This window comes from Filicampus tigris, chromosome 7 (assembly GCF_054856515.1).
Source record: "Filicampus tigris isolate MCC_2025a chromosome 7, RoL_Ftig_1.0, whole genome shotgun sequence".
Taxonomy (NCBI): Eukaryota; Metazoa; Chordata; class Actinopteri; order Syngnathiformes; family Syngnathidae; genus Filicampus; species Filicampus tigris.
Genome location: NC_141223.1, coordinates 10,761,161 through 10,788,868, shown reverse-complemented (window position 1 = coordinate 10,788,868; position 27,708 = coordinate 10,761,161). Strand labels below are relative to the sequence as shown.

The following is a 27,708-nucleotide window of genomic DNA, read 5'->3' as shown; positions in this document are numbered from 1 at the left end:
AAATAAATAAGATCATTTGGACTTGGTTAAGTAGCTCGCATATGCTGAAAAAAAAGGATGGGCATTATGTGCCAATAATTGAATCATGATGTACAAATATATAAGTAGATTATTCAAAGCGGACATATCATGCTAAATCAACTTTTTTTTTTTTTTTTTAAAGCTTTTAGGCATGTTAAAATTCAAATTCCTCACCAAAACACAATCAAAATGGCCTTTTCCTCCATTCACCCATCTCTGAGCATTCCTGCTCATTCCTCCTCTATAAGCATCAGCTCCGCCCAATCCAAGAAAACGACTGGGTCCTCAATTTTTTATGTCACAAAGTGAGGAGCCACCCCCATACCGCCCCTGCAGACAAAACACACAGACACTTTCTTGGAACATTCACCACTGAAACACTTTCATTTTTGCACCGGAGTTGGTCAGAAGTATCTCCTTTCACGCAGTGGGTTCCATTGACTTGAATGAGAGGTCTCCAGCCTCCATAGCGGAGCGTCACCACTTCCCCGGCCCGACAGTTGTGGATCTCGCCTTTGGGTTGGCGGCTGCCGAAAGCTGAGTGAAGATGGCAAGCCGTTGACTCGTAGGGGCGTTTTACTTCCATGTCGGAAAAAGAGCCACCAAAATAACTCATAGGCCTCATATTTTCAAATCTCAGTCACTGGAAGATTAAACACATTTCTCAGTCAATTGGAGCAATTGCAGACAGCAGTCGAACTTTTTTTTTTTTTTTTTTGTGAAATGTGCAAAAATGATAAGAATAACTCAATTTGTCCATTCTCTTCAAGCAGATAGCTTTGTGTGAAAGTTTTGAGATTCTTTTAAATCAGTCTGTGGAGTTTTCTTGTGATGTTGTTGGCCCTTTCTCTGGCAAATGTATAAGAGATGAACAACAGAGATAAAGTAATGAGCATTTTGAAGGAAGAGTGCGTAGAGGACCACATTATGATTTTAAATTTCTCTCTATCCTGTCTGTTTTCCTGCTCTACTTGCCGCTTGTCTGCTGCTCTACTTCCCCTTCCTTTTGTTCTTCTTTCTGGCTGGATACAGCTGTCTGGGTCTTTCCTCCTTCATCGCTGCCTCTGTCATAGTTGCCAATATATTAATATTTAATACGACCACCTCTGTGATGATAAAGGATTCTTCCTGTGTACTGTATATAAATCTGTCTCACGGTGTGGCTGACAGGAATCTTTGCTGTGTTTCCCCTCTTAAATGCATTGATAATGATCAGCGTTGAATGCTTGCACCTTTGGGCAGATCTTATAAACATTTTGTCAGTGACACTGTCAGAAAGAATCCTCACCGACATGTAGTGAAAAAATTCCTAGCAGAAAAAACTTGTTCATATTGGACTCACGCTTGCTAAGTAAATGTATAATAGATAATTGCAGCCCAAATAAATTCTATAGTAATAGTATAGCAGTAGCACATTTTATTAAAGCCATCAGTGGCGACTTGTAGGCCAATCCATCTGGCAGAGAGGGTAATTACCCCACCTGACAATTAGCTGAATGGCAATTATGGAGACATGCACACACAGACTTGCAGGGTATGGTTATTTTAAAGCGGAAGTCAACCCAAACTAATTTTTTTTCAAGAATGTTCTATGCAAGCCCACTACTGTAGTTGAAACAGGGCATTCTGATAAACATTGCGTTTGTGGAATAAGTGTTAATCCGCTCTTTTTTAGCCAACGGGGGCGGCCATTTTGCCTTCTGTCGACTGAAAATGACATCACAACTGCTCACAACGACCAATCACGGTTCAGATTCGGAAAACAGGTCACAAGTGCATTTTGCTGCTTAATTTATATTCCACAAACGCAAAATTAATCAGAATGCCATGTTTCAACTAGTGGGCCTGCTGGGAACATATTCTTGAAAAAAATATGTTTGGGTTGACTTCCGCTTTAAAGCAATATTACAATATTACTCTGTATTTGAGGCAGTTGTCCACCAGATGCCATTGTAATTAATACAGAGTTGACTTGTCTTAAAGTCCTTAGACCACAACCTTTTTCAATCTACCATGGGATTCATTGTTGATTGTTATTGTCCTGTACGTGTCTTATGGATATTGTTACATGTTTTGGTTGATAATGGTCCTCATCTTTTATGTAACCCATTTTACTACATTTTCAGAGTGCTTTGTTCACTGGCTGAAGTGCTCAATAAATCAATTTTTTTGATTTATCGACTGAGTGATACCCGCTTTGTCCAGGGCACCACCATCAAACCAAAAACATATGCAATTAGAACCATCAGATGTATTTTGAAAAATGTGTACATAAATTGCTATTAGAAAAACAGTAACATTCAATAGAGGTTAGCCAAAAGCAATGACATTTTAACATAAGCTGCAATAATAAATAGACTTTGATTTAGACTTCACTTTATTGATCCCCTGGGATGACTCCCTCAGGTACATTCAAATTCCAGCAGCACACATGATAAGAGCACACGATAGGACAGCAGCACACAGGTAATAAAATGAGCAAATATACTTCGCAAATACACAAAATTAAAATATATGTATACGGAGATGTATGGCTATAAGTAAGGTTATATTGTTGTTGTTGCACGCAATGAAGTTATTGCACCAGAGGGAGGGTGTCCAAGTGAGTGTGAATGGGAATAAATGGCTAATTGAATGAGAATGCTAATTGAAATGGAACCACATTCTGTGAAAACCTGTTAATAGAAGTGATAATTATTTGGGAAAAAACAACACACTTCAAGCATAAGCACGTTTATCTTCAAGCAACACAATGTAATATAAAGTTATGGTCTTTTTGTTTTAATTATGAATACGGTCCTGCGGGAAGTGAACCATCTGTGCAGCTCTACTTCTTCTTGTTAGACATACAAAGTGGCATCAATTTCATTGTCAGATTGAAACTGAAATTGCTTATTGCAATATGTCAGCAGATGTTTGGAAATGTTGAACGGAAATGTTGGGTGGGCTGACTGACTGACTCGGTTGAAATTTAACACACAAGGACATTTCAGAGCATTTCCCCTAATAGCATTGTCAGATTGTGAATGTGTCAGTCATGTTTGCATGCCAATCTGTTGATCAAAAAGATGATTTAAACCCCGATTGTTAGATTCATCTTTATCTTCCCTGTCTGCCCGCATGTTGCCTGCATAAGGAAATGAGTCATGTGCGCTCAAACAAACAAACTGAGTAAAGTCATTTTTTTAACTGGAACTATAAATATGTCAAAAGAATTTAAAATATGTACACGTCAGGCTGAAGTGAATTGAACAATAAACATGTGAGGTGCTGAATTACTAAAAGTGTGAGGTGTGGCAGTGGGGTGAGAGCTTTGGTTTACATGCTGGCCACAACCTTACAGGCGCTGAATCATCATATACGATTTCAGAGTGCTACATGCACATACAATTCCATACCATGAATCATATTTAGTTGCAGTTATGTTACTTATTACTGTATTTTTCACAGAAACACAATATTGTGAGGTTCATATCGTGATAGTATTGTATCGTGATGTTTGGATATCATTACATCCCTAATAGTTAGCATTACTTTTAATATGACATACATCCATGTGGCGGCTGCAGCCAAAGAGAAAGATAACGGAGTTTGTTATACCAAAATAAGGGATTTTAGAATTTTTATTGTAAATTCCTGTATACGCTCATGTGATATCAATAAAATAGATGCGAATCATAAAGTGTTAAATCAGGAAACCATTAAGTAATTAAATGCATTTGTATTGAATTGCCTACTTGACTAGTCTTACTGCCATTTAGTGCTCATATTTTGTTTTGAGATGTTTATGACTTAAAACAGTTAATTTACTTGCACTATCTCCATGATAGCGCTGGTGGTCGACTGGTTAGCACGTCCGCCTCACAGTTCAGAGGTCGTGGGTTCGATTCTGGCTCCGGCCTTCCTGTGTGGAGTTTGCATGTTCCCCCCGTTGCTTGCGTGGGTTTTCTCCGGGTACTCCGGTTTCCTCCCACATTGCAAAAACATGCATGGTAGGTTGATTGGACACTCTAAATTGCCCCTAGGTGTGATTGTGAGTGCGGGTGTTTGTTTGTCTCTGTGTGTCCTGCGATTGGCTGGCAAACCAATTCAGGGTGTCCCCCGCCTACTGCCCAAAGACAGCTGGGATAGGCTCCAGCACGCCCCGCGACCCTTGTGAGGATAAGCGGTATAGATAATGGATGCTTTGCACTAGACTTGGGCTGGGCACAAAAATAGGACCAATGGTGTTATGGACAATGAACAACATACGTTACTGTATATCAATGTGGACGACTCATCTAAGCAGTTGAGTAAATTTCATTGCCTTCTTTTGTTGTGTGCAGGGCAGTGGTCCATATTCAAGTCAACGATGTCAATGAATTTGCTCCAGTGTTCCGAGAGCCCGGGTACCAAGCTGCAGTGACAGAGGGCAAGATTTATGACAGCATCCTACAAGTGGAAGCCACAGATCAGGACTGTTCACCTCAATACAGCCAGATCTGTAACTACCAGATTACCACAACTAACACACCCTTTGCTATAGACCGCAATGGTAAGTAGTTGACAGAAAAAAAGCACCCACAAATATTGTTTGATCACTTTCATATTCACTTGACAATGAAAAAAATGTGTTTTGTGTGTTGAAAGTAACAAGCGGAAATGACGTCCATTTGAGTCATCATTCTGTGCGTCGCCGCTCACAGTGGGTTATTCAAATGCTGGAGCAACTCTGTCCGCTTAATCATGTAAACGGCTTATTCAGAATGTTATTCAGAAATCGGAATTTTGACCTTAACCCGAATTTTGACTGCATGTAAATGTAGCCACTCTGGTGGTGGGGACAAAATGGTAGAGGAGGCACGGGCGTCGTAAAGTCGAAACGTCGTTGCTCGCATCCGTCGTAATTTGAGGACTTCCTGTACTGACCTTGTGACCTTCCGACCCGGCCTGTATCAACCTGTAAATAATAACATTTTGTTGTGCTAAATTTTATGAGTTACACATAACAATTCATGTCCATATGATCGAAATCCATCTTCGACTGTGAAAGCGAATGTCGCTAATGACAGAGCGACCAACATTCGTCAGAAAATTTGACGAATCAACATTCGCTACCTTCATAACCATTCGCCGCTCAGTGAGGTACAGGCTTTAACGTTGGATCTGATTGGTCAAAATGAGATAAAGGCTTACAATTCCATATGAAACTAATTTCATATTTGTATTTGTACGTGCTGAACAATGACTGTGTGGCCGGGAGGCCGGTTGGATGAAGTACCAAAATTCTCTGAAACACCCTTGGAGAAGGCTTTTGTCTTTGCTGTAGTGGTGCAATAAAATGTCTGTAATGTTTGAGTCCGGGTCCAAACTGTTAATGATGCAGGAGGAGACTCTTTTCTCTCAATTTGAGGAGGTCTTCTTCAGCAACTGACTGCTGACAAAAGACTCAAAGAGCCCTTGAACTCAAAAGCACTTTAGTGAAAAAGAAAGAGGATGGAGGCTGGGTGATAGCAGTGAGTGCCAAAGAAATCAGGATTGACCTTTAACAGGGGATGAATATGAATAGGTCTGAAAAATGCCCGGTGGTTCTTTTTTTCTGTCTATAGGATTCAAAACAAACTAAAGAATTGATTCTACTGGTGCGTGACATGACACGCCTGATCACTTGTTTCACAAATCCATGAGGGGAAGAGAGGATAGGAACAATTTGTAAAAGGTCAGAGTCCGAAAATGTAGAAGGTGATTGGAATGTGTCTGAAATGAAATTGTCTGTCCCGTCCGTCCCTTGGTGGCTAATCAAATCAATTAGTACTGTAGGGGAGTAGGAGACTTCACCACTTAGAATACTGCAGTCACTCCTGTAATTTATCGTTCCTCAAAATCGATCCATTTGTGATATAACTTCTCCGTGAACACTCACCTCTTGGTTTGTGTGTCCCAATGATCGCGTTCTGTTTTTGTATTTGTGTGTTATTCATTATTATTCAATCCAGTGAAGTGGCAAAACCAAGTGTCATTTTTATTTTTCAGCTGGTTGTCGGTATCTGCTAAATGTAACATTTAGTAAGTAGCACGCGGAAATGACGTCCATTTGAGTCATGACGCCGTGCGTCGCCATACGCGGTGGATTATTCAAATGTCGGAGCAACTCTGTCCACTCAATCATGTAAACGAGTCATTCAGAATGTTTACGAAATTGGAATTTTGACCTTAAGCGGAATATTGACTGCATGTAAACGTAGCCACTATGGTGCTGCGGACAAAATGGAGGAGGAGGTACGGGCGTCGTAATTTGAGGACTCCCTGTTTTAAAGTGACTTGTAATCTAAACTTACTTACTCAAGTAAAATCAAGTAGTCACAAAAGTAATGAAGTTACTTTTTAAAGTAAGTCATCAGTAAAGTAACTAAGTTACTTATTCAAGGTAACTGTGGCAACACTGGTTGTCGATACCTGCAAACATGAACAGAGAGCGAAATAATACTTGCACTGCCGGACGAAACATTAACTTAACATTTTTTCTATTGAAACTGTATAACGTACTTTGGGTTATTTTATGTTGAAACGTGCACAGTAAAATGTAGAATGAAAACGCTACAGTTTCTGCAAGTATTTGTCAGTAACAGTGCGCATTTCTAAAATTTTAAGATAAGGGCTACTGTGCTCCTAGTAAAAAAAAGTTAGTCCGGAGCCCTGATAATGTTTTTTGAATCATTCAAAATAATGGCGGCTCTTTCAAGACCTTGTGCGTAATCAGCTATCATCTGACATGTTTGGATACTTCTGGTGGGCAGGGGAGATACAGTCATTTTAAAATGTTCATTATAAAAGTTAAAACATGGATTATTATTAGAATAGAACCGGTTTAAATCATTTAGCTATGTTGTATTGTGTACGTGTGCATGCGTCTGTTGGTGTGCGTGTATGAGTGCGTGTGACAAGTTGTAATTTACTAGATGGGCGCCTTCGATTGTACTCACAACGAGCACACACTATTGACTTGGATTAGTTGATGTGGTAATTGAAAGAGGTGGGCTGAGATCCTCAATCTTTCTGACTATATATGTCATCTTTTCCGGATAAGGGGGATTGTGTGTGTTTGTACAGGCCCTATGTAACAGTCCCTTTCTTCAAATATCCCCAGCAATGTTTGTTTTTTGTCAATTTAGCAATGGTTTAGCTGTGTGTTTGGCTCGTAGCCCTAGTGAGCTATTAAAAAAGGGTAGCGCAGGAAAGATGTGATGTTGGAAATGCACATTTTTCAAAATATAATTGCATAAGCTACGTTTTTCTTCCTTGGTCTATATGGCTCTCTATAAGTCATAAATTGAAAGTATTCTGCAAATCTGTACTGTATTTCTTAATCAATGCGCCCACGATCTTCCTGTTTCCAGGTAACATCCGAAACACAGAGAAGCTGAGCTATGACCGAGAGCAGCAGTATGAGATCCAGGTGACTGCCTGGGACTGCGGCCAGAAGAGAGCCTCGCACAGCGTTCCTGTACGAATTGACGTCAAGCCTGTCTGCAAACCCGGTTGGCAGGGTAAGCGGTCTCGTTGCCTCCTTTGTGTGCAACAGATGTGGGCTTCTGTGTGTTCAGAATCGCAGACATCATTGTTTGTTTCTTTTAGTGCAAGAGTTTGTCTGTTTAAGAAGCATGGCAAGAAGGGTGGCACAAAAAAGGAAGAGCTGTTTGTGCTCTTTTTATCCTTGCGGCAACCCAGATGTGATTATTTACATGATTATGTGTTTCGCTGAATGTGCTTGCTGAAGTAAGCATGATTCATTTTTCTCAATTTCTTATCCCTTTGCTGTCTTCCATCATCCTGTTTTTTCCTCTGCCAGGCCCACAAAGCTTTTCTCTCCATTTCTCTCCCTTCTTCCCTGAAGAATTGTCCTGTCAAGTTTCTTTTCTGTGATCAACAGCACTTTAGAAGGAGCACCCTGACACAATCGAGATGGCTCTTTGCACATCAGAAAGCTGTCATGACATCTTTAACAAGAGTAATGCAAAGTGTCTCTTTTGAGTGCCACAACACTAAAAAGTACACACTATAACTGTAGATGGAATGGAACAGCGGAACAAGCAATGATAGACATATGATTTTGCAACCATGTGCAGTCCTTGTCCTCCTGTCCTCTATCACTGATGTATCACATTCCTTGGTTTTAAGGCATTCATGTTCACAGTGATTGTTTACCAGTGGAAAATGAAGGTCCTGGTACACACCGAGTGGCTCTCTATTTCAGTTGTGCAAGCTCTCTTCTCAAAACAAGTGGTGGCATATGATTTCATGCCCGGAATGATTCAATAAACAGGTCAAGGACTCCTCGCGCGATGAATAAATATTCACTTATCTCGCACTAAGAAAATAATTTCTACGAACATCCTTCTGGCACACTCTGGTTTTTAATTATTCGTTAACATAAGTATGTTTTGTTATGCACAATAAGCTGCAGAAGAGTAGGCTCTGGTTTAAAAAAAAAAGAGAAATCAGTTCACAGAATAAAACAGCAGTTTGCAACTAGAAAGAAGGAGTACATATACAAATAATAAAATTCCAGTGATTACTCTGGTGAAAAAGCAATGAAAAGACCTCGAAAAAGATGCCGAAAACTCAATATTTTCGTGAGCTGGGAACGTCCACTTGCTGCGCTCTTCAGCGGTCAGCTCAGCGCGATGGCAAGCTCTCAGTAAGTATTGCTCACTCCGTTTTAGTTGTTTAACGAAAGGAGTCTCACAGCACACAATAGCCAAGGACATAGTAGTGTGTCATTTATGCTATCTATCTTATGCTGTATTAAAAGGTAGTGACACGAGTGGAGCGAGGTTGACCATCTTCTACATTTAATTGATTGAGAGTAGGGGTGGTCGATATGGGCAAAAAAAAAAAATCTAAATATTTTTTCAAAAAACACGATCATTTGACGATATTCTACAAAAAATATTTTAAATCTGCACTTGCTTCACACACCAATTGTGGATGGACAGCGTTTGTGAGCAACATCTCTTTTAAATTGCTAAATACAGTTTCTGCAAAACATAATGATATTCTATGACAATATTTAACAATAAAGAACAAAACATTATGTTTAGACTTAAATTGATTTTTGAGAATATTTATGTCATTTAAATGTCTGTCCTGTTATTCCATAATGATATGACATTTTGAGCTGCAGTAAGTTCTGGTGTACTACTGCCAACTACTAGAGCAATCAGAATGAGAAAAAGGTGTTAACTACAGCAATTAGAATGAGAAAAAAATGTATTTATGTGACGTGTGACGAAGTGTCACCCAGTGAGAGAAAAAAAACGATGTCGTCATGACAACACCCATTCTCATACATTGGCCACCGTATTCAGAATAAAGTTGAAAAACAAAACTGCATTTTGCCGAAAAGTTCATATTCCCACTTAATCATCGCTGTGATATGTGGACTTGTGACTTTATGTCTGGCGTCACACTAATGAGCCGCTGTAATTTGTGCAACATGCTTCGGGAATGCAGGCTAGTTATGAATGATGCGGACTACAAGCGTGTAAACTGAATGTTAACCTATCATCCAGGATGTCACGTTTGACTTGCTCGCTAAAGTACTGAGTGTGTGCGCACGTGAGTGCGTGCATGCGTTTACATTTGTTGGTTCGACTCTGCGACTGTTTTCTGAGTGTGTGTGTGTGTGTGTGTGTGTTTAAGCTTTTGTTTAGCGTACTTGCGCGGTCGCCAAGTTTTCCTCGTAATCCATTGGGCTCGTGGTGCAACAGAATTGCTCTTCACGGTGACCGTTGTGGAACATCTAACAATATTATTCCCACCGACGTCAGTCTTGTCCTTTGCGGTTGACTACGGACGACGCGGACTCGCGCTTCGCAGTGAATCCCCTCTCGACACTCCATGTTTGAAAAGGCTCGTCTACGGTGCGGACAGCGTCACGTGACCGGATCCTGCCCGCTGATTCGGCGAATGATTATCACTTCCTCCTCTGCCGTCCATGCACACTGGCTTTCAGCATTTCCTCATACTTTGCGGCCGTCGGCTGATTCGAGACGTTATGCTCAAGAGGTAGTATTAATACTCGATAATGTAAAATTACACATCGTGAAAGCAAGATTGACGATGATATCGATGACGATATATATCGGCCACCTCTAATTGAGAGTCGTTTATTTATATATTTATTTATTTGGCACATTATTTTTGTCTCGAGACTGCCGAGTCTCGCTCTTCTCCCGCTAGCTGTTTTCCTATCTGCAATGCACATGCGCAGTGGTTGTAATCCAGGTCCTATCTGATGTAAACAGAAGCATTGTGGGTAAAGTAGTGTCAGGGCTAATTCGTCTTGGCAACAGAGTCCGAAAGTTACGGCGCATTTCACCAAATATACTCAATACAATGCAAAGCTGCCTTTCATGGCAGCATGATGGGGATGCCGGATCATTTTTAAAAAAGGAAACAAGTTATGGCTTATGCCTGATTTTATATCGGACATAGGCACAGTTGTGTCTAGAAGCTAGCTGCAGTTAGCACACACGTGTGTGCTTGATGTAACGCTGTAACACCGTAATGTCCTATTTGGTACGCTAACGCATCGTAGCATCTTCTATGGATTAAGCAGCCATTATTCAGTAAACTCGCGTTTATTAACAACCAAAACACACACACACAGACTGGGTGTGAGGGTATACACTCAATGTCAACCCGCAACACATGCAGTGATTTCTTACAAACATAGATGCTAATACTATGCAATAAAATCTGACATGGGCTTTCACGATGAGTCGCTACGTCTTGGTGCTGTCATTGACAATTCTGCTTTTTTTCATTTGGGGGATTTTGAGATACATACAACCATAGATACAGTTCGCTTGATGAAAGGGCATTTGTCCCTTTGAGCCATAGTCGGCAGGAGGGATAAATGGAGGGAGAGAAGTAAATGTCACCGCCACAGTTCAGTTTTTTTTTTTAATAGGCCTTGGGGCTGTTGTATTAGAGGAGAAGCGCCGCTTGTAGTATTCTGTCACAATGTCGAAGGGTCTCGTTTTCATTTTCATTTAATAACATTTGGGAATGAGGTTTCATTGTTAAATGTGAAATCACGATTGCAGACAGAGCCAAGCTGACCTTTTTTTTTTTTACTTTGCGTACAATGCTTTTGTCCCTTCTTACCTTCAGCAGCAGGATACAGGTTTCATATTAGAATCTCAGGCTTTGGCCTTTTGGCACGGATTTTTCTTTCTGTGCTGTGGCGAATATACACTATTTACATTTAAAATTGTTTTTAAAAACAGTCGCCGTTGCTCCACCACAACCTGAAGTTCTCAGAGCGTCCAAGTAAGAACATGCAGGCGGTAATAGTTCAAGCATTGCAACGCACTCACTGGTGCCAGTCCAAGGTCCGTCAGGCAGAGGAAATCCAAATCATTGGAAAGAAATAGCTCCCACAGGATAAACGATTTGTTCATCAACGACCGGGCGTTCAACAACGCTATCCTTGTGGGAGCAGCAGCAGGTGCGCATGTCACCTCTGATTGGCGGGCCCTGGGAAGCTCCTTGAAAAGCCGGCGGCACAGCCGAATCTCTTCGGCTCAGCCGACGTTGGGTATCAAGCAGGACCCAACCGGGTCCCGAGCGAGCAGGGGAAGAAGCGCGCTCCAGCTCCCTTTTCAGCCTCGCCAGCTGGCCACCACGCTTGGCGCGGCGCCGCTGCCGCCATGATGGGAGCGTGTGGAAGTGGAAAAGGTCCGCTGCGATGTCAGCAGGCAACGTCCTCTCCCAGCCATGCTCAAACGCACCCGAACCTCAAACTCCGCACCGCAAATCAAACACACCCACATAAATAGCGATATCAATGTTGGTTCTGCAGACTTCCTTGTAATGGAGAGCATATGGAGTAAATGCACGAGCATGTATGTGAGCCTAGTGAGTGAAGGTAAACACGTGTATGACATAAACAACTTGTGTACGAGCTTGAGCACGAGTGCACAACTGTGCGTGTTCGATCGTGCATATGCCTGCTTACAACATCAAGCTACATCGGTGCGAATTTATAGAGTCAGTGTCCATTTCTAACGATAATAGACTTGGATGCAAGTGAACTACCGTTTGTCCCAATCATCAAACAACTTTGCGAACACTAATGAATATTGTGAACATTAATGAATATAGCTTAACGTGTTTGACCCTACTGAATGTTTAAGTATTGGTTGAAGCTCAGTTTACTGTGCAATAATATACAAATACAGAGAGCACTATCTAATGGCCATAGTTTCTTTTATTTCTTTTTTACATTTAAATTTCCTTGTGTGTCTTACTATTTTTTCTACATTTTTATTTCTATGCATGTGGCAAATCGAATAAAAAGTTTGAATAAATACCAAATGTTCAAAAATATATTGGTTTTATTCTTCATTCTGCTATTTTAAACATAACATAATAGAAAAATAAAATTACTTTGCTGAGTAACTAATTAGTTTTTCTAGGCAGTAACTGAGTTAGACTTGCCCAGAACTGCTCATGGAGGGGCCCGATGTAACGTCTCTTGATCGTGAACGACATTTGTCTTCATGTATATACAATGATTTGTTTTTCTTTTTTTAAGACAATAATGTTTGTATTTGTATTCTATTCGGGTTTGAAACTAGCAAAAGTAAATACAAACCATATTGTCTTGAGAAAAGAAAAACAGATCATTGTAATCTGTTCATGTTTTGTCTACTGTTCACTCTCACTTTGATGAGAAAACCAAACGCGTTAGTAAAAGTAAGGATTGGCTTAACCGTATGAACATTTTCAGAGGGCCGTGTATAAGCTAAAAATGTCCACATTTCTGCATTTTAATTATTGTTGAAGGATCCAAATAAGAGTCGGAAACTCTTTATTGTCCCTTAAATTGAAATTAATGTTGCAGCAGGAGCACATAGAGGACAAGGTACACAATGAAAACATTTTTTTTTAAAAACAACAACTAAAACCAAGTCAATAAAAAATGAAAAAAGGAAACATTATACACATGATTGCTAACACATGTTCAGTCCAGAGCTAATGCTGTAAATAGACCGTTTTTATCAGTTATTGAAAAAGTGCAATATTCAGATGTGCAAATAAGCCATAGTATAACTGAGAACATGAGCAATCAAGTTGGTTGCAATTAATGAAAATATGAAAAAATACAAATGAAACCCAGAACCCTTAACTGACAGGCTAAGTGCAAAAGCACAAACTCAAATGATTTCAGCTATTTAAAATCATAATATAGCACCCACACACCTTTGTAATACCAATTGTAATGTTCTCAGCACAGTATTATGTCAACATCTACCACGATAGTTGTGTTTGTTACAGATGGAGTTAGATTCCGACCCTTGCTAATGTCTTTGAGCTTTGGGGAAAAAGGTGCATGAGGACCTCCCGGTAGAGAGCCAAGACCCTGCGGCAGACATGCTGGGGGCGGATTACAGAGTATATCCCAACAAGCTCTAGATTCCCCCTTGATATCCCCTGAGGAGGTAGAAAACATGCCAACTGGTCTATTTAGTCTTCTGCCATCTTGTGCAGAATGGGAAGAAAAAGACAGAGTTCCCGATATGAAATTCCTTGTATACTTGTAAGCCTTGAATTTAATGTATGTTTCCTCTCAAAGGGAGTTGCTTCATTTAATTAAGTACGCTCTCAAGGCAAATACGTGCATTTAATGAGGAAAAAGCCAATTACAGGATTTGTATTGCTATTCCACTTATTGTAAATGCTACATGGTCTTTCACCATAAAGAGGTCACACAGATAATGCTTCCGAGCTTGCATTGATTATACAGTGGATACACAGACATACACAGCTCTTGGACTAATCGGTCAGGCTGCTATTTTGCACCTGAAAAACAAATTTGGACAATGTTAAGTAAGGTCCATAAAGGCATTTTTAAAGGAATGTTTTTTGTTTGATTGTTTATTTGTTGGTTTGTTTGTTTTTGGGTCGGTAGGAGCCTAAATTCGTTACTGTTGGAAGTAATACTTTAAAGCACTGTGGAGAGAGAAAAAAAGACCAAAGTGCAGTCAAGATGGATGAGGAGGTATTGTATTCAGTCAGGTGAAAGGGGCAGCATGCTCTTTTAAATTTAATCTAGTATTGTTAATTTAGTAAAAACCATATACCGTGTGCTTTAATAACTACATTAAAACACAGCATAATAAAACTGGGCAACCATACGAGTATGGATTTTCTCCAGGTAATTTGACTTCCTCCCACACTGCCCCAAAAACAAGCTTCTTTAATTGAAAACTCTTACGTGTTCAAAGGTGTGATTGTGAATGGTTGTCTACAAAAATATGCACCACTTTCCCTGAGAACAAATCCTACTACTAGCACCACAAACACATATTGCTCACACAATTGTCACTGTCATACATTGTTTTCATCCGCTGCATCTATATGTACAGACAGCCATAATTCTTTCTCATACGGTATATTATTTTGACCTTCCTTGTCATTACATGATGTGGGTTGGTGACATCGCAAGACAAATAATTATTCATCATGATTTAACCTATGTATGAAATAACAGTTGGCACCTGACAAACTACATTACCTTGGGACTATATTGATGTTTTTATTAATGAAATCTGAGGTTTTTCCAAGTCATTATGAATGGAAAAAAAAGACCAAACCTATTTTTCCAATTCATAATGATCAAGTGTACTGAGTACTTATTACCCATGGCCCCTGAAACCTGATAATAGATTGCTTTGTGTGTATGAATATTACTTCAACACTTGATGCATAGTCTGTGTCTTTGGAAGTAGTCACACCCCACATTTTTAAAATCTGCTTTACACAATACAGATGTTTCTACATTTATTCATTCATTATCCATACCGCTTATCCTCACAAGGGTCGCGGGCGTGCTGGAGCCTATCCCAGCTCTCTTTGGGCAGTAGGCAGGGGACACCCTGAATTGGTTGCCAGCCAATCGCAGGGCACACAGAGACAAACATCCGCACTCACAATCACACCTAGGGGCAATTTAGAGTGTCCAATCAACTTACCATGCATGTTTTTGGAATGTGGGAGGAAACCGGAGTACCCGGAGGAAACCCACGCAGGCACGGGGAGAACATGCAAACTCCACACAGGGAGGCCGGAGCCAGGATCGAACCCATGACCTCTGAACTGTGAGGCGGACGTGCTAACTAGTCGACCACCGTGCCGCCCATGTTTCTACATAGCTCTTAATATTTCCTTAAAATATTTTACTGTTCAGCTCGTTGCATTACAGCCCTTTAATATTAGCTGGGCTCTATCTATTTTCTATTATCAATATATTTATATATATATATATATATATATATATATATATATATATATATATATATATATAGCCAGTATAACACTTATATTGTTGAAATAAGCCTTTTTTCACTATTTCAGCTGGTGGTGTGCCGCGGGATTTTTTCAATGAAATAAATGTGCCTTAAAAAAGTTTGAAAAACACTGATGTAGTACATCTGCACTAAGCACCACAGGACTGTTTTCATGTCTGCCTCACTTCCTTACCCTCTCATCTTTCTTTCATATTCACAAAGAGAAGAATTTTTGGGGCCTGCTTTATGAATTTCTTCAAGTCTACAAGTCTACCGCAGGCACGCACCCAACTCAGTAGAAAGTAAACACATCCTTTTATACCCACGCCGAGGTTCACTGCACATAAAAGAACTCTCATTGAAACATATTATCTTATACCGGTACAATACTTGTTATCTCTAAAACATAATACGGGTCTCAGATGAATAGAAACATTTTAGTTTAATATTGAAACGGTAGTATTGCTCTTACGGTACCAAGGCAGTTTCTAGATGTAAAAATTCACCAATGAAATATGTTCATTGTAGCCTTTTGGTAAGCTTCATGACTGTCTTTTGCCTTGCCCAAGATCTCAGTACTTGGTGCTGACGTGTTCTATCATAGTTGCATCCAGGAAAGTCAAATACTGCCGATATACGATTGATCAAAGAAGTCAATTGTGATGGCACCTGAAGTGAGCCCACTTGCTAACCTATCAGCCCCCCCAATATCATAACAGCTCTGAACCATCCATCGGTGTGTATTGTCAGTATAGAGAAAACATGATAGGTCAGTAATTCATAGTTGGAATGGCATAATCACACATTTATTTCAGGAAAAGGAAGACACAGCCATGGAAAACATTATGAGGCCGACTTGTTTGCTTCAATTTCTCGATCATTTTAATGTCTGGTGCAAATAAAAATGGATCAAGTGACAACTGACAGAGAAGAAAGCATGGGATGCCTAAGAGCACAGTTTTTGGCAGTACAATATTATACATATTTACAGTACGCAAGAACTTCTTAAGTCATTTTGGTTATTATCAAGAAAATTTTTGCAAAATGTCTCAATCAGCTCTTAATATCAACATTTATGCTGTTTTTGCTGTCATTAATATTTTGGTCCAAACAAATTCACCTTTAGTTGTAATAGGCATTTAAAATGGACATGAAACTGAAGAAACAAGGGTGGTCTCAAACTTTTTTCCATAGCTGTATATGACGCAACTCTGCGTCTCAGTTAATAAGTTCACATTCAATTCCTTTGTTTACCTACGAGTTGTCTGGATACTCTGGCTTCTTCACGCAATCTAACATGCATCGTACGTCAATTGACTGAAAAAAAATAAGTGTGAATGTGACGCATGGTTGCTCATTTATATGTGCCCTGTAAATGGATGGGGACTAGTCGAAGATGTAACCTGCCTCTCACCCAAAGTCAGCAGTTGTTGGTTCCACTTCACGTCAAACCTTTTAAGAAGCTTTGCTTTCATCACACCTCCTGACAAGCTCATTAGCAGTGTTTGAGCAGCGCTTAGTAATCATAGCCCGCAAATGGTAAATCAACTACAAGACAGGTGCAGGCAATGTATGAGCTAAGGAGGTGAATGTTTGAGCTTGTGAAAACATGAGCTAGTTGACTCTGCAAGCTGTGACGTGACGGAATGTAACCAATCAAAGAAGCTCTCTGACTGATGAACGAGGAAACGCTGGTAAATACAACAAAGTAATATCCTACCCGATGTTCATCCATCCATTTTCTGAACCGCTTATCCTCCCTCACGCTGGTCGTGGGAGTGGTGGAGGCTCCCCTAGCCATTTTTGGGTGGAAGGCGGCCTACCCAATGTCGTTTTTTGTTTAAACGTGGGTACCCCAGACGACATTGCCACTGTCTCCAGTTCTCTTTGGAAACACACTGAAACCTTCAGCGCATGTCCCGCAGAGCCTGGTCGTCTTTTTGTTTGTGAAGTTTGTGTTTGTGAACAGCACTGCAGCACTGTCACTTACTTAGAGTATTTTTTCCTCTGTACTATGTACAGGCTAAAATGAGTGTTCCTCACACTTTTTATGTAGATGTATGTTGGTGTGTATATACATGTGTATATACACATGTTACTGCGTATATTTACATAGGTTTGATCCTGAATGTTTGCCGTTAATGTTATACATTAATGGCTACATTATGCCGCCGTCCCTGTGTGACCTATATCTTTGCTGCTGTAACACTGAAAATTTCCCCACAGTGGGATCAATAAAGGCCTTCTTATCTTATCTTAAGTCCCGCGTGATCACAGTCCCGCAGACCACAATGACATTGTCTCATACTGGTTTTTATTTCACCAATCATAACACTGTTTGTGAATGTTGTTATGTTATGACGGAAGCATGATTAGAATAACAATGACAGTGTGACGACAGACTGGATGACGGTCCTAAAATAGCAGTGACAGACTATAATTTACCGATGACTGGAGTGCGGTTAAAATAACGATGGCAGCGTAACGGACTGATGATGACAGATTTGGTCGGCTTGAAATAATGACCAACTGACGATGACAGACGGGTGGCCCAGCTGCTGGTGAATAACAAATGACTGACCGACTAAATTTACTGATGCACCCATCTCTGTTCAACAGTACTTATTCTCTGATTTCTGTAGTCCTTCATGAAAGCAGATTGATTATATTTTGTGTTCAATCAAAATAAGACATTTGCAAATATGTGCTTTTACTTTGAAAAAAAAAATAGCGAAGTAACATGCAGTAACTGATCAGTTTCAAAAAGTTTTGTGGGTACAACATCAGTGCATCTTTTGTGATATTGCTTGATTGTTGTTTAGTTTCTTTATATCTCTAAATTATTCCCAAATAAATAGCACTAATTTGTTAATAATCAGGAAACTGGGGGAAATAGTTTGGTAATACACTTTTATGAAAATGAAACTATTCCATTACTCGGTGGAATAATCAATTCTCAATATATTTGATAGTGACAGCCCTAGTTTTTATATGAAAGAGGGCAACCTAACCAATATGCTTCTGATTTAGTATGGAAAGTCTCCAGCGATTTTTGCATAATGAGCGGAATGCATGCACTTTAAGCAACATTCTTTTGCATTTTATCCTCTTGTTGTCTCCTGGATAGGCTAAACAGACGAACACAAATGCTAGAATTAAAAAATAACAATAACGGGATACGCTAAAAATAACAGTACAGCAGAGGATAATAGCATGAGAGAAAACATAGGATATACATCCAATTCACCCATACCCCTAATCAGGATAAGTCGTACAGAAAATAATGATGAAAGTATTTCAAAGAGCTTTTAATAGAAAGCTTTTAATAGAAAACATAGGATATACATCCAATTCACCCATACCCCTAATCAGGATAAGTCGTACAGAAAATAATGATGAAAGTATTTCAAAGAGCTTTTAATAGAACAGAAATCCAAAATATCCACCTTTTCCCAATCCCTCTACTTTTACTTAAGTGTTCGAGCTGTTTGATTAAGTTGGAATGTTTTTCTGGTCTCGAGGGCATAAGCCCAATTAGCAATTTACGAAACAACTACTTACTCAATTAATGTTAATTTTGTTAATGTAAATGCAGACTCACACAAGACGATTGAATTTTCTCGTTTTTTCTTTTCCATCTCTGAAGTTCAGGAATCATACAATGATCAGATCTGGGCAGCTTTTCCATCCTCGTGAATTCTCTCACGCGAGACGGGCAAGGGCAGAAAAGGGGCCCGGTCTAACATGCAGCCCTCATATTTATACTGTCTTCAAAATCCAAACATAATGTGGGCTGGTCTCCTCCCTGGCTGGTCCTGTCTGTAGGGCTGATGGCCTCCAGCTGGTCCCATGGTCAGATGATGGCATGGTGACTCTAACACTTTTAACTGATTATGCGATGTACGTAAATGTGCAATTGCCATATTGGTTTTTGGTCAACCTGTTGGCTAATATAAAGCCATTCATATAGATTTAGATCTTTCAATTAACAGGCAAAAAGCAGTAAGTATGTTTACTATCCACTGCCTCATTCAATACTTAGCATCATGTTTTTACACTGTGTTGTTCTAACTCCATCTCTCTAGGCTGGAGTAAACAAGTTGACTATGGGCCAGGAACAGGAAGCAAACAGCTGTTTCCCAAAATGCATCTGGAGACCTGTGGTGGGCCTTTGTCTTCTGTGAGAACGACCGTGGAGCTGCTGACCAGTCACATTGGGAAGGGATGTGACCGTGAGACCTACTCTGAGAAGTCCCTCCAGAAATTATGTGGTTGGTTCTAGTATGTCATTGTTGATAACGTACATATTCCAATAGGGCTTCAATAGAGGGTTTTTTTTCACATTTTCCTATTCAAACTTATATATTTTGCCAATTTTACAGGCATTACTTTGCTAAGAACTAAAATATGTAACCTCACAGGCGACTGACTTGAAATGTGACAACGCTCTTTAATTATGTAATGTGAATGCTAGGCAAAAAGGCATTGTACTTAACTTTTATTCTGTGAAGTGGATCAATTGTCAGATACTGCGCAAGATCGATTGAAACCTATGGTGCCAACACTGACAGCTAAGTGCAAGGCGAGAAGTTACACTTTGGGCACGATTGTGTTGATTGATTAATTAGTTTGTTAGATGGCGGAGTCGCACAAAAGCAACTCAACCAATTTGAAGAAAATTTTGTAGTGGTATGGCACATGGTCCAAGGAAGTATGATGAAGTATGTTGTCGATGGCAATCACCGCCAACTTTGGAATGTCTGCACACATTTGGCTTAGTGAACCGCTGCTTTTTCAAGAGGGTACAAATGAATTCATTTGATGAATTTAATATGTATGAATTTTGATTGGATAACTGTAACTGATGACTTTCTTGCTTCAGGTATCCTATCTTGCTGCTAGAACAATAGGTGGGGTGCTGTCATTATGTATGACTATCATGTTTAAAAAAAAATAGCCATTTCCACTGAATATGTAACTACCCCTGCATTCTTTTCACTGGCTACGCAGTGTATGCATTGTTTACCACCAAAGAGTCATTTGCAGATATCTTATAATTATTATGTGAGAGCAGAAGAAAACCATTTTAATTGCCTTTTTAAAGCCTAATCAATTTCAGATTATGTCCAGCAACATCGGGGAATAGACTGCAGCAGCGTGGCGGGAAATTCAATGCATATTTATTTTTTGAGGGAATCTAATTAATAGAGCGAGAATGTTGAGGCTGTCTCTTGTATGGCATGAAGAAACATGTAGCAGGCAAGAGCAAACATCAAATGTGGCGCACTACAAATGTTTTGTTATAAGTAGGAATGATCAGATCTGCATTTTAATAGTGTTGTTGGCCTTTGGCAGACGCAGTTTTATCGCGTGCTTGTATATCTGAACAGGATGGGTGGTTTGAATACACTGAGGATATTCCACTAAATGTTTGTCAAGGTGACATAGGATAAAGTCTTTTTAGGACTCAACATATTGAAGTTATTGATTCATCAATGTCAGGGTTGATAGAGTTGCTTTTAAAGGGAAGATGAGAATGGGACATGACTCAGTACAATGGAGCGATGATGAGTTCTTAGCAGGATAAATAAAGGTCAAGTAACAAAAGTAAACAATTTATGTGATTGGATGCTTCAGCCAGTCCTTGCTGCATATCCTTTTGTGTAACTTATCAACAGACTGCATCCGCCAGTTTACAGTGTTTGACTCACATCTCTCTCCTTTGGAAAGTCAGTTTCATTTGCCATGAATCAATAGTCACAAAGTCTATCAATTCTGGACCATTGATTATGTATTAAGCCGTGCCATCTGCTTTACTCAGTAAAGTACCGGTAATCATAGCCAAGGTTGGACCAATAAACGACACATCTACTGTGATTGTTTATGAGACTACTCATCCATTCTTCTGTTAAATCTTTCTGTTCCAACGGCATTGACTCCAGGAGCCTCATCAGGCAGCACTGACCTTCTGCCCACCCCCTCCGCTGCCACTAACTGGACAGCTTCTCTGACGACAGACAGCGGAAAAGACAGTGACCTGATCTTCAGGTTTGATGGTCACCAGTCGGCTAAAATCCCAGACTGGGTGCTGCCCCAGAATTTGACGGACCAGTTCACGATAGCAACCTGGATGAAGCATGGGCCAAGTCCTGGTATCAGGGCTGAAAAGGAGACCCTTCTTTGTAATTCTGACAAGACAGGTGAGCGTAAACGCCTTGACTCATCCTGTACGATAAAACTCCTTCCGTGCTTGTCTTTCTTGGTGACTTTCACAGGAAAGCATTTGTTCACATTTGTAATGTTTGCTGCATTCATCACATTTTCAGTCTTGAGCAAAACATACATTTACTGTGGGCTCTTGTTTCAGTATGTTTGAAACAGACTAGAGTTTTGACCATCACAGCTGTTTTTCTGACTAACTTTAGCTTTAGCATATAACAGAACGTAATCCTCTTATAGTGTATGTCATCTTATACTGAAATGTGGGGCTGGACAGAATATCGGAAAAATATTTAAATCGTGATATTGGCCCATGTAATATGCATATCGCAACAACATGCAATACATTTATTAGGGAATTGTATTCTTTTATTTGAATTTGGCCAGTCTGACGCAAACTTTAACGTGCATCACCATCCAATCGTTGAACATAATCTAGGATGATTACAATTAATTAGCTAAGAATACATTGAGCGTGCTTATTTTGCTGCATGACAAAGAAATGTAATTATTTCATTAGATAATAAAAATAATAAAAAAATGTTAAATATTGCAATAACATCAATATTGCTATATTCAACAACCATATCGCATGGGGGGGACGGGGCAGCATGGCTCAGTGGTAGAGTGGTCGTCTCCCAACCATCCAAACCGTTTACCAAGACCATATCACATGTTTTTCCAATATCATGCAGACCTACTGTAATCCATCCAAATCACACTTGAATATAACACAATACTATAAAGTAGTACTCCAGTCAAACAAAAATAAAATAGCAAAAAATAAATATTCCTGTCCGTCCCGATCGTGAGCAAGCGTTTTGATTTTTGCCCAATCCTATCATTCATTCCCACCTACAGAGATGAATCGCCATCACTACTCCCTGTATGTCCACAACTGCCGCCTAGTGTTTCTGCTAAGGAGGGACTTTACTCAAATGGACACTTTCAGACCTGCCGAGTTCCACTGGAAACTGGATCAGGTAGGAAGCCTTAAGTGGACAGATCATTTGTGTGACATAAGTCACTTACAGATTGTGTAGATACTTTAGTAGTGTGTCAATGAAGCTTGGATTGTTACTGTAAATGTCCCATTTGTTTCTTAAGATGTGGCTTTTTCTGTCTGACTTCCAGCTAACTAGAATACTGGAAGAGTGAATTCTGACTTTGCATTTTGACATTGCAATACAAACACACTTAAAAAGGAATATACTTGCTCCAGGACTGTGTTTGTGTGTGTGTTTTGGGTGGACAGCAGCTGTCTGATGATCAAAGATGCTGTATGAAAGTCAGATAGGTCAACACACCAAACGAGGATATCTGTTTCTGGAGAGAGATGCACAGCTGAGCCTAAGCGTCCAGGTGCAGCACCCAGCGCTAATTTTATCAGACAGATTACTTCAAACGTCTGCCTTTTGGCACACTGTGCATGCGCATTCTCACATAAGACACCTCCTCTGAATTCCCTGCAGAGAAAAGTCATCGTTCCCATAATTTCATCCAAGGTTGTATTCAAGTGGTTATTTCAATGAAAAGAAGAATATTCTATTAAATGTCAACAAATGAGAGCATAAAATTAATGCAGCTCTACAGAGCTCTATTCAATTCTAACACAGTTTCGTCTAAATGGGTTGGTGCTGTGTCTTCATTAGAAGTTATCAGAGATGGGCATTCTGTCCCAGGGACAGAACATGCCGGACAGACGCCCATTTTGGGGACAGAGGACGAGAACTTTTTTTTTTTTTTAAAAGGACGGACTAAACAAAGACGGAAGTGGGTTTTCGTCCCTGTAATCAGCCGTAACCAACCAGGTCAAGTTGCCAACTGACGTCTTATTTGGGGTTCTTTTAAAAAGAAGAGAAGACCACTGTTCTCATGTGCATTCCCTGCATGCACAGGCATAGTCTGCCCTCTAGTGTTTCAAAACATGTAATACTATGGATTACTGACGGTTTACAGAAACACGCCCAGGCTGTCTTGAGTGTATAATCCGGGATAAATTATGTACGGGGCATAGGAAATAGGTGGATAGCAATTTTCTTTTGTTAACTAACTGTTAACATTTAGTAACATTTACCTTATCCAAGTATGCCCTTGTCTGGGACATCTCTAGAGTGTAAAAATCTCTCCAAGCTATCATCCATGCTCACGCCAGCGCCGCCGTACACTTATGACCTGGGAGTGGAAGTCTTTCACTCTCCTCCTAAAATGACATTGCATTATTTTGCAAACAATTTTATTGCGAATACAATAAAAACTGAAAACATATTGTGTTATAATGAAAAATATATATATATATATATATATATATATATATATATATATATATATATATATATATATATATATATATATATATATATATCCATCCATTATATAACATATTGTTATAATGCAAAATATACATGCTATATATATATATATATATATATATATATATATATATATATATATATATATATATATATATATATATATATATATGTTTTCAGTTTTTATTGTATTCGCAATAAAAATTTTTGCAAAATAATTCAATGTCATTTTAGGAGGAGAGTGAAAGATCATAAGTGTACGGCGGCGCTGGCGTGAGCCTGAATGATGGTTTGGACAGATTTTTACACTCTAGAGATGTTCCATATATATATATATATATATATATATATATATATATATATTACAATGGGCTATTGCATAATGACTGATTGTAAAATCCTGGTGGCACATATTGGTTTGACCTGCTCGAAATTGCGGTGGTGTATCTGTTCACAGAAGTATAGTCTTAGTATGGCAGTGTGTCTAAAGGGTCAATGTATTTATTGTGATTCACTGCTTTTTATGCCTTGCTTTCTTTTCTCTGGGTATTGTTGCCAGAATTTTATTGAGCTGCTTAAGAGCTACGTTGCGTTGGTATCGACTGTATGCTTGAGGCCCAAAGTCTTTTAATTCATTATTTCATTCAAGCATCCCAAGCAAGTATTGTAACAGTGTTGTTGGCTATTGTAAGCACTGTAGAAAGTGTGATTTAGTCTGTATATGTAGAAATAATAGCATTGGGGAACGTGCAGGTGCAAAGGAAAACCACAGGCTATGTGGCCAGTCCCTCAATCTGGGTAATGGGTATCATTAAATTAATAAATTTTCTCACAATCACTCTCTTCAATCTTCCCCACAATTTTTGGAGAAAAATAGCCTTTTCTAACTGCTGAGCAATGTGCCATGGATTTATCAGAGTCGTGAGACCTAAACAACTGGAGACTCCAAAACCAAAAGAAATTGGTATTTTTCGTTTTTTAAACACACACATATACATACAGTACACACACCTCTATAAATAGACACACATATAAATAATTTTATTTCAAACAAGTTTATAAATGATAAATTAACTATATTTACAAAAGTACAGTAAAATCCAGTAACTTATGAAAATAAAGAAATAAAGTTATAGAAAACAGCCACGGGCTGCCGGAAACTAGATTTAAATCAACTAGATTTGCCCCAGCATGAAAATGAAGATGCACCAATTTTTACGCTGAGCGTACGTGCACCTGTCTGTAAAAATGGAGCTCTGTCACTGGGCTCAGACAGTGCAGTGTTCAAACTATTACCACATAATAGAAAAACATGCATACACAGCTGTCTCACATTTTACACCAAATTAATGTGCAAATGAGACAATTTTGAAACACACATGAGGCATAAGGCAAAGGTGGAAAGAAAGTAACACTAAAAGCAGAACAAGCGACTCCTCCAACAAATAGAAACACGGGTAATGACTGAGAAAAATCTCTGTTACTATGTGGGTGGCATTTTTATTTTATTTTTTATTTTTTATTGTGGGGATACCAGCCGTCGCAGAAATGGACCTCATCTTGAACATCACAGGACCAAACGAGAAAACAGGTCGGCACACTTCTCCTGTGTGCAGCAATAATTACATTAACTGAGGGCTGATGACAAGATGGTTTGAACCCAAACTTCTCTCGAATATAGTTGTCTTTAACGCTGGCACCTTTGGACAAACGTTAGGTACATCATATATCATTTATGTATACATATTTGATATGATGCACCTAAACAGGAATGAAGCCTAAACATTAGTTATGGTCATCCTTGGTAGCGCTTAAAGCACTCGTGTGAAGTAAACTTGACCAACCATCTTTTGATGATCTTTTGACGCTTAAACTATTTTAAGCGTACTTCCTTTAGTTTTTTTTTTCAACTCAACCCACCCAGACTCATATTAAAGCCATAGCAACGCGCTTAACAACGAAATGCAAATGTTCGGCAATCTCCGGTAAGCGTTGGCGAGTGACGTCACTAGAAGACATCCGGTCGCCAGTCACCCATTGTACTGACTTGTTTACTGTCACGTTTGCTGCTCTTTGCCATTCTTTTCATGTTTATCGACGAAATGCCTCGGCGCTGTGCGGCGATTCATTGTTCACATTCAGGCCAACTGTTGTTCCAGTGGCCAAAAGATAAGAATAGGGCACATAAATGGATCAGTTTGTGTTACAGTTCAACTGGCTTCCACATTAACTGGCTCCCGATTCCAGTTGTGGCCGTTCGGGCAATGCCAGTCCAGGAATTTTGTTTTTCCTTTGTGCAGATTCATCACGAGCAAAATCGAAACTGTTCAACTGCACACCTGTTCAATTCTGCAATAAAGACTTGAAACAAAATGTCTCGTTTACAACTCACGACTGGTTGCAAGAAATTGTAAACAGAGTAAAAAATAAAAATATATAGGTATAGAGCTGCATTTCAACCCGTGACACAATTGGGGGGAAAAGAGAGAAAGAGGGGGAAAAAAAGCAACAGCCCACCAGAGGAAGCCAACACTCAACGGATGAGCTGGCATGACTTTGTTGATGATATGGAATCAACATATGGAATAAATAGGTAATCTCATTGTGCATAATTTACAGCACGGCACAGCATCGAATTTGAAACATTAATGCTAGGCTAATCGTAGCCTACTTAGCTCACCCTTAATTAATGTCAGTGGGTCTGCTCTCCACTCCATGTCTGGTCGTTCGGGCTCAACATTTTCAGCCTCCTCCTAAGCATTTGGCTCGTACATGTACGGTCCAACATGCATTACGATTGGCTGAGAAAAGACTACTTCCATTCCACAATGGCGCACAAAGGTGCAAAAACCCTGTTAAATAGGAAACAGCAGGGAATAGGACCCTTGGAGTTGCAATCTTTAAAAACCAAAGACCAAGTCCGAAATATTGTGGTGCTAAAAGACTCGGACCTGACTTTCAGCAATCACGTCCAATCAATTACTAAAACTGATTTTTTTTACTAGCTAAAAAACATATCCAGATTTAAAGGGGAAGTCAACCCAAACATATTTGATTTGAGAATATGTTCTATGCAAACTCACTAGTTGAAACAATGCATTCTGATTGATAATGCGTTTGTGGAATAAGAGTTAATAAACCCGTTTTTAGCCATCTCTGAGGACGGTTATTTTGTCACTTCTGTTGACTGAAAATGACATCACAGTTGCTCAGCGCTCAGGTAACAACCAATCACGGCTCACCTGTTTTCTGAAGCTGAGCCAATTGGTCGTGACAAGAAGTGACAAAATGGCCACCCCCTCAGATGGCTAAAAAGGGGTGCTTAATTAACTAAATACATATTGCATTTGTGAAATAAGTGTTAATCCACTCGTTTTTAGCTATCTCCGGGGGCAGCCATTTTGTCTTCTGTCGACTGAAAATGACATCACAATTGCTCACAACGACCGATCACGGCTCAGATTCAGAAAACAGGTCAGCCGTGATTGGTCGTTGTGAGCAGTTGTGATGGCCGCCCCCAGAGATGGGTAAAAAAACGAGTGCATTTTGCTGCTTAACTTATATTCCACAAATGCAAAATTAATCAGAATGCTGTGTTTCAACTAGTAGGCCTGCTGGGAACATATTCTTGAAAAAAATATGTGTGGGTTGACTTCCACTTTAAAGTTTTCATGCTCCAAGCATACCAGCACAGGCTTATGATGCTTTTATCTACAGTAGACTTGATTACAGAAAGTCCTCGAGTTCTGGCGTACTCAACTATTAATTGTAGAAGTGTATTATTATCCTGGGTTTTTCGTTCTTGAATTGGATTGATT

The 27,708-nt window shown here is 39.5% G+C and overlaps 1 protein-coding gene across 3 annotated transcripts in view; it reads left to right on the top strand.

Moving 5' to 3' along the window:
- LOC147144756 (calsyntenin-2-like) overlaps positions 1 to 27,708 on the top strand; it is a 185,687-nt gene that overhangs the window by 118,523 nt on the left and 39,456 nt on the right. For all 3 annotated transcript variants that reach the window (XM_086035942.1, XM_086035941.1, XM_086035943.1), the window contains 5 exons: positions 4,347 to 4,555; positions 7,398 to 7,547; positions 19,445 to 19,630; positions 21,302 to 21,559; positions 22,440 to 22,561. In XM_086035942.1, coding sequence (XP_085892068.1) covers positions 4,347 to 4,555; positions 7,398 to 7,547; positions 19,445 to 19,630; positions 21,302 to 21,559; positions 22,440 to 22,561 — 925 coding nt within the window. The remainder of the gene's footprint in view (positions 1 to 4,346; positions 4,556 to 7,397; positions 7,548 to 19,444; positions 19,631 to 21,301; positions 21,560 to 22,439; positions 22,562 to 27,708) is intronic.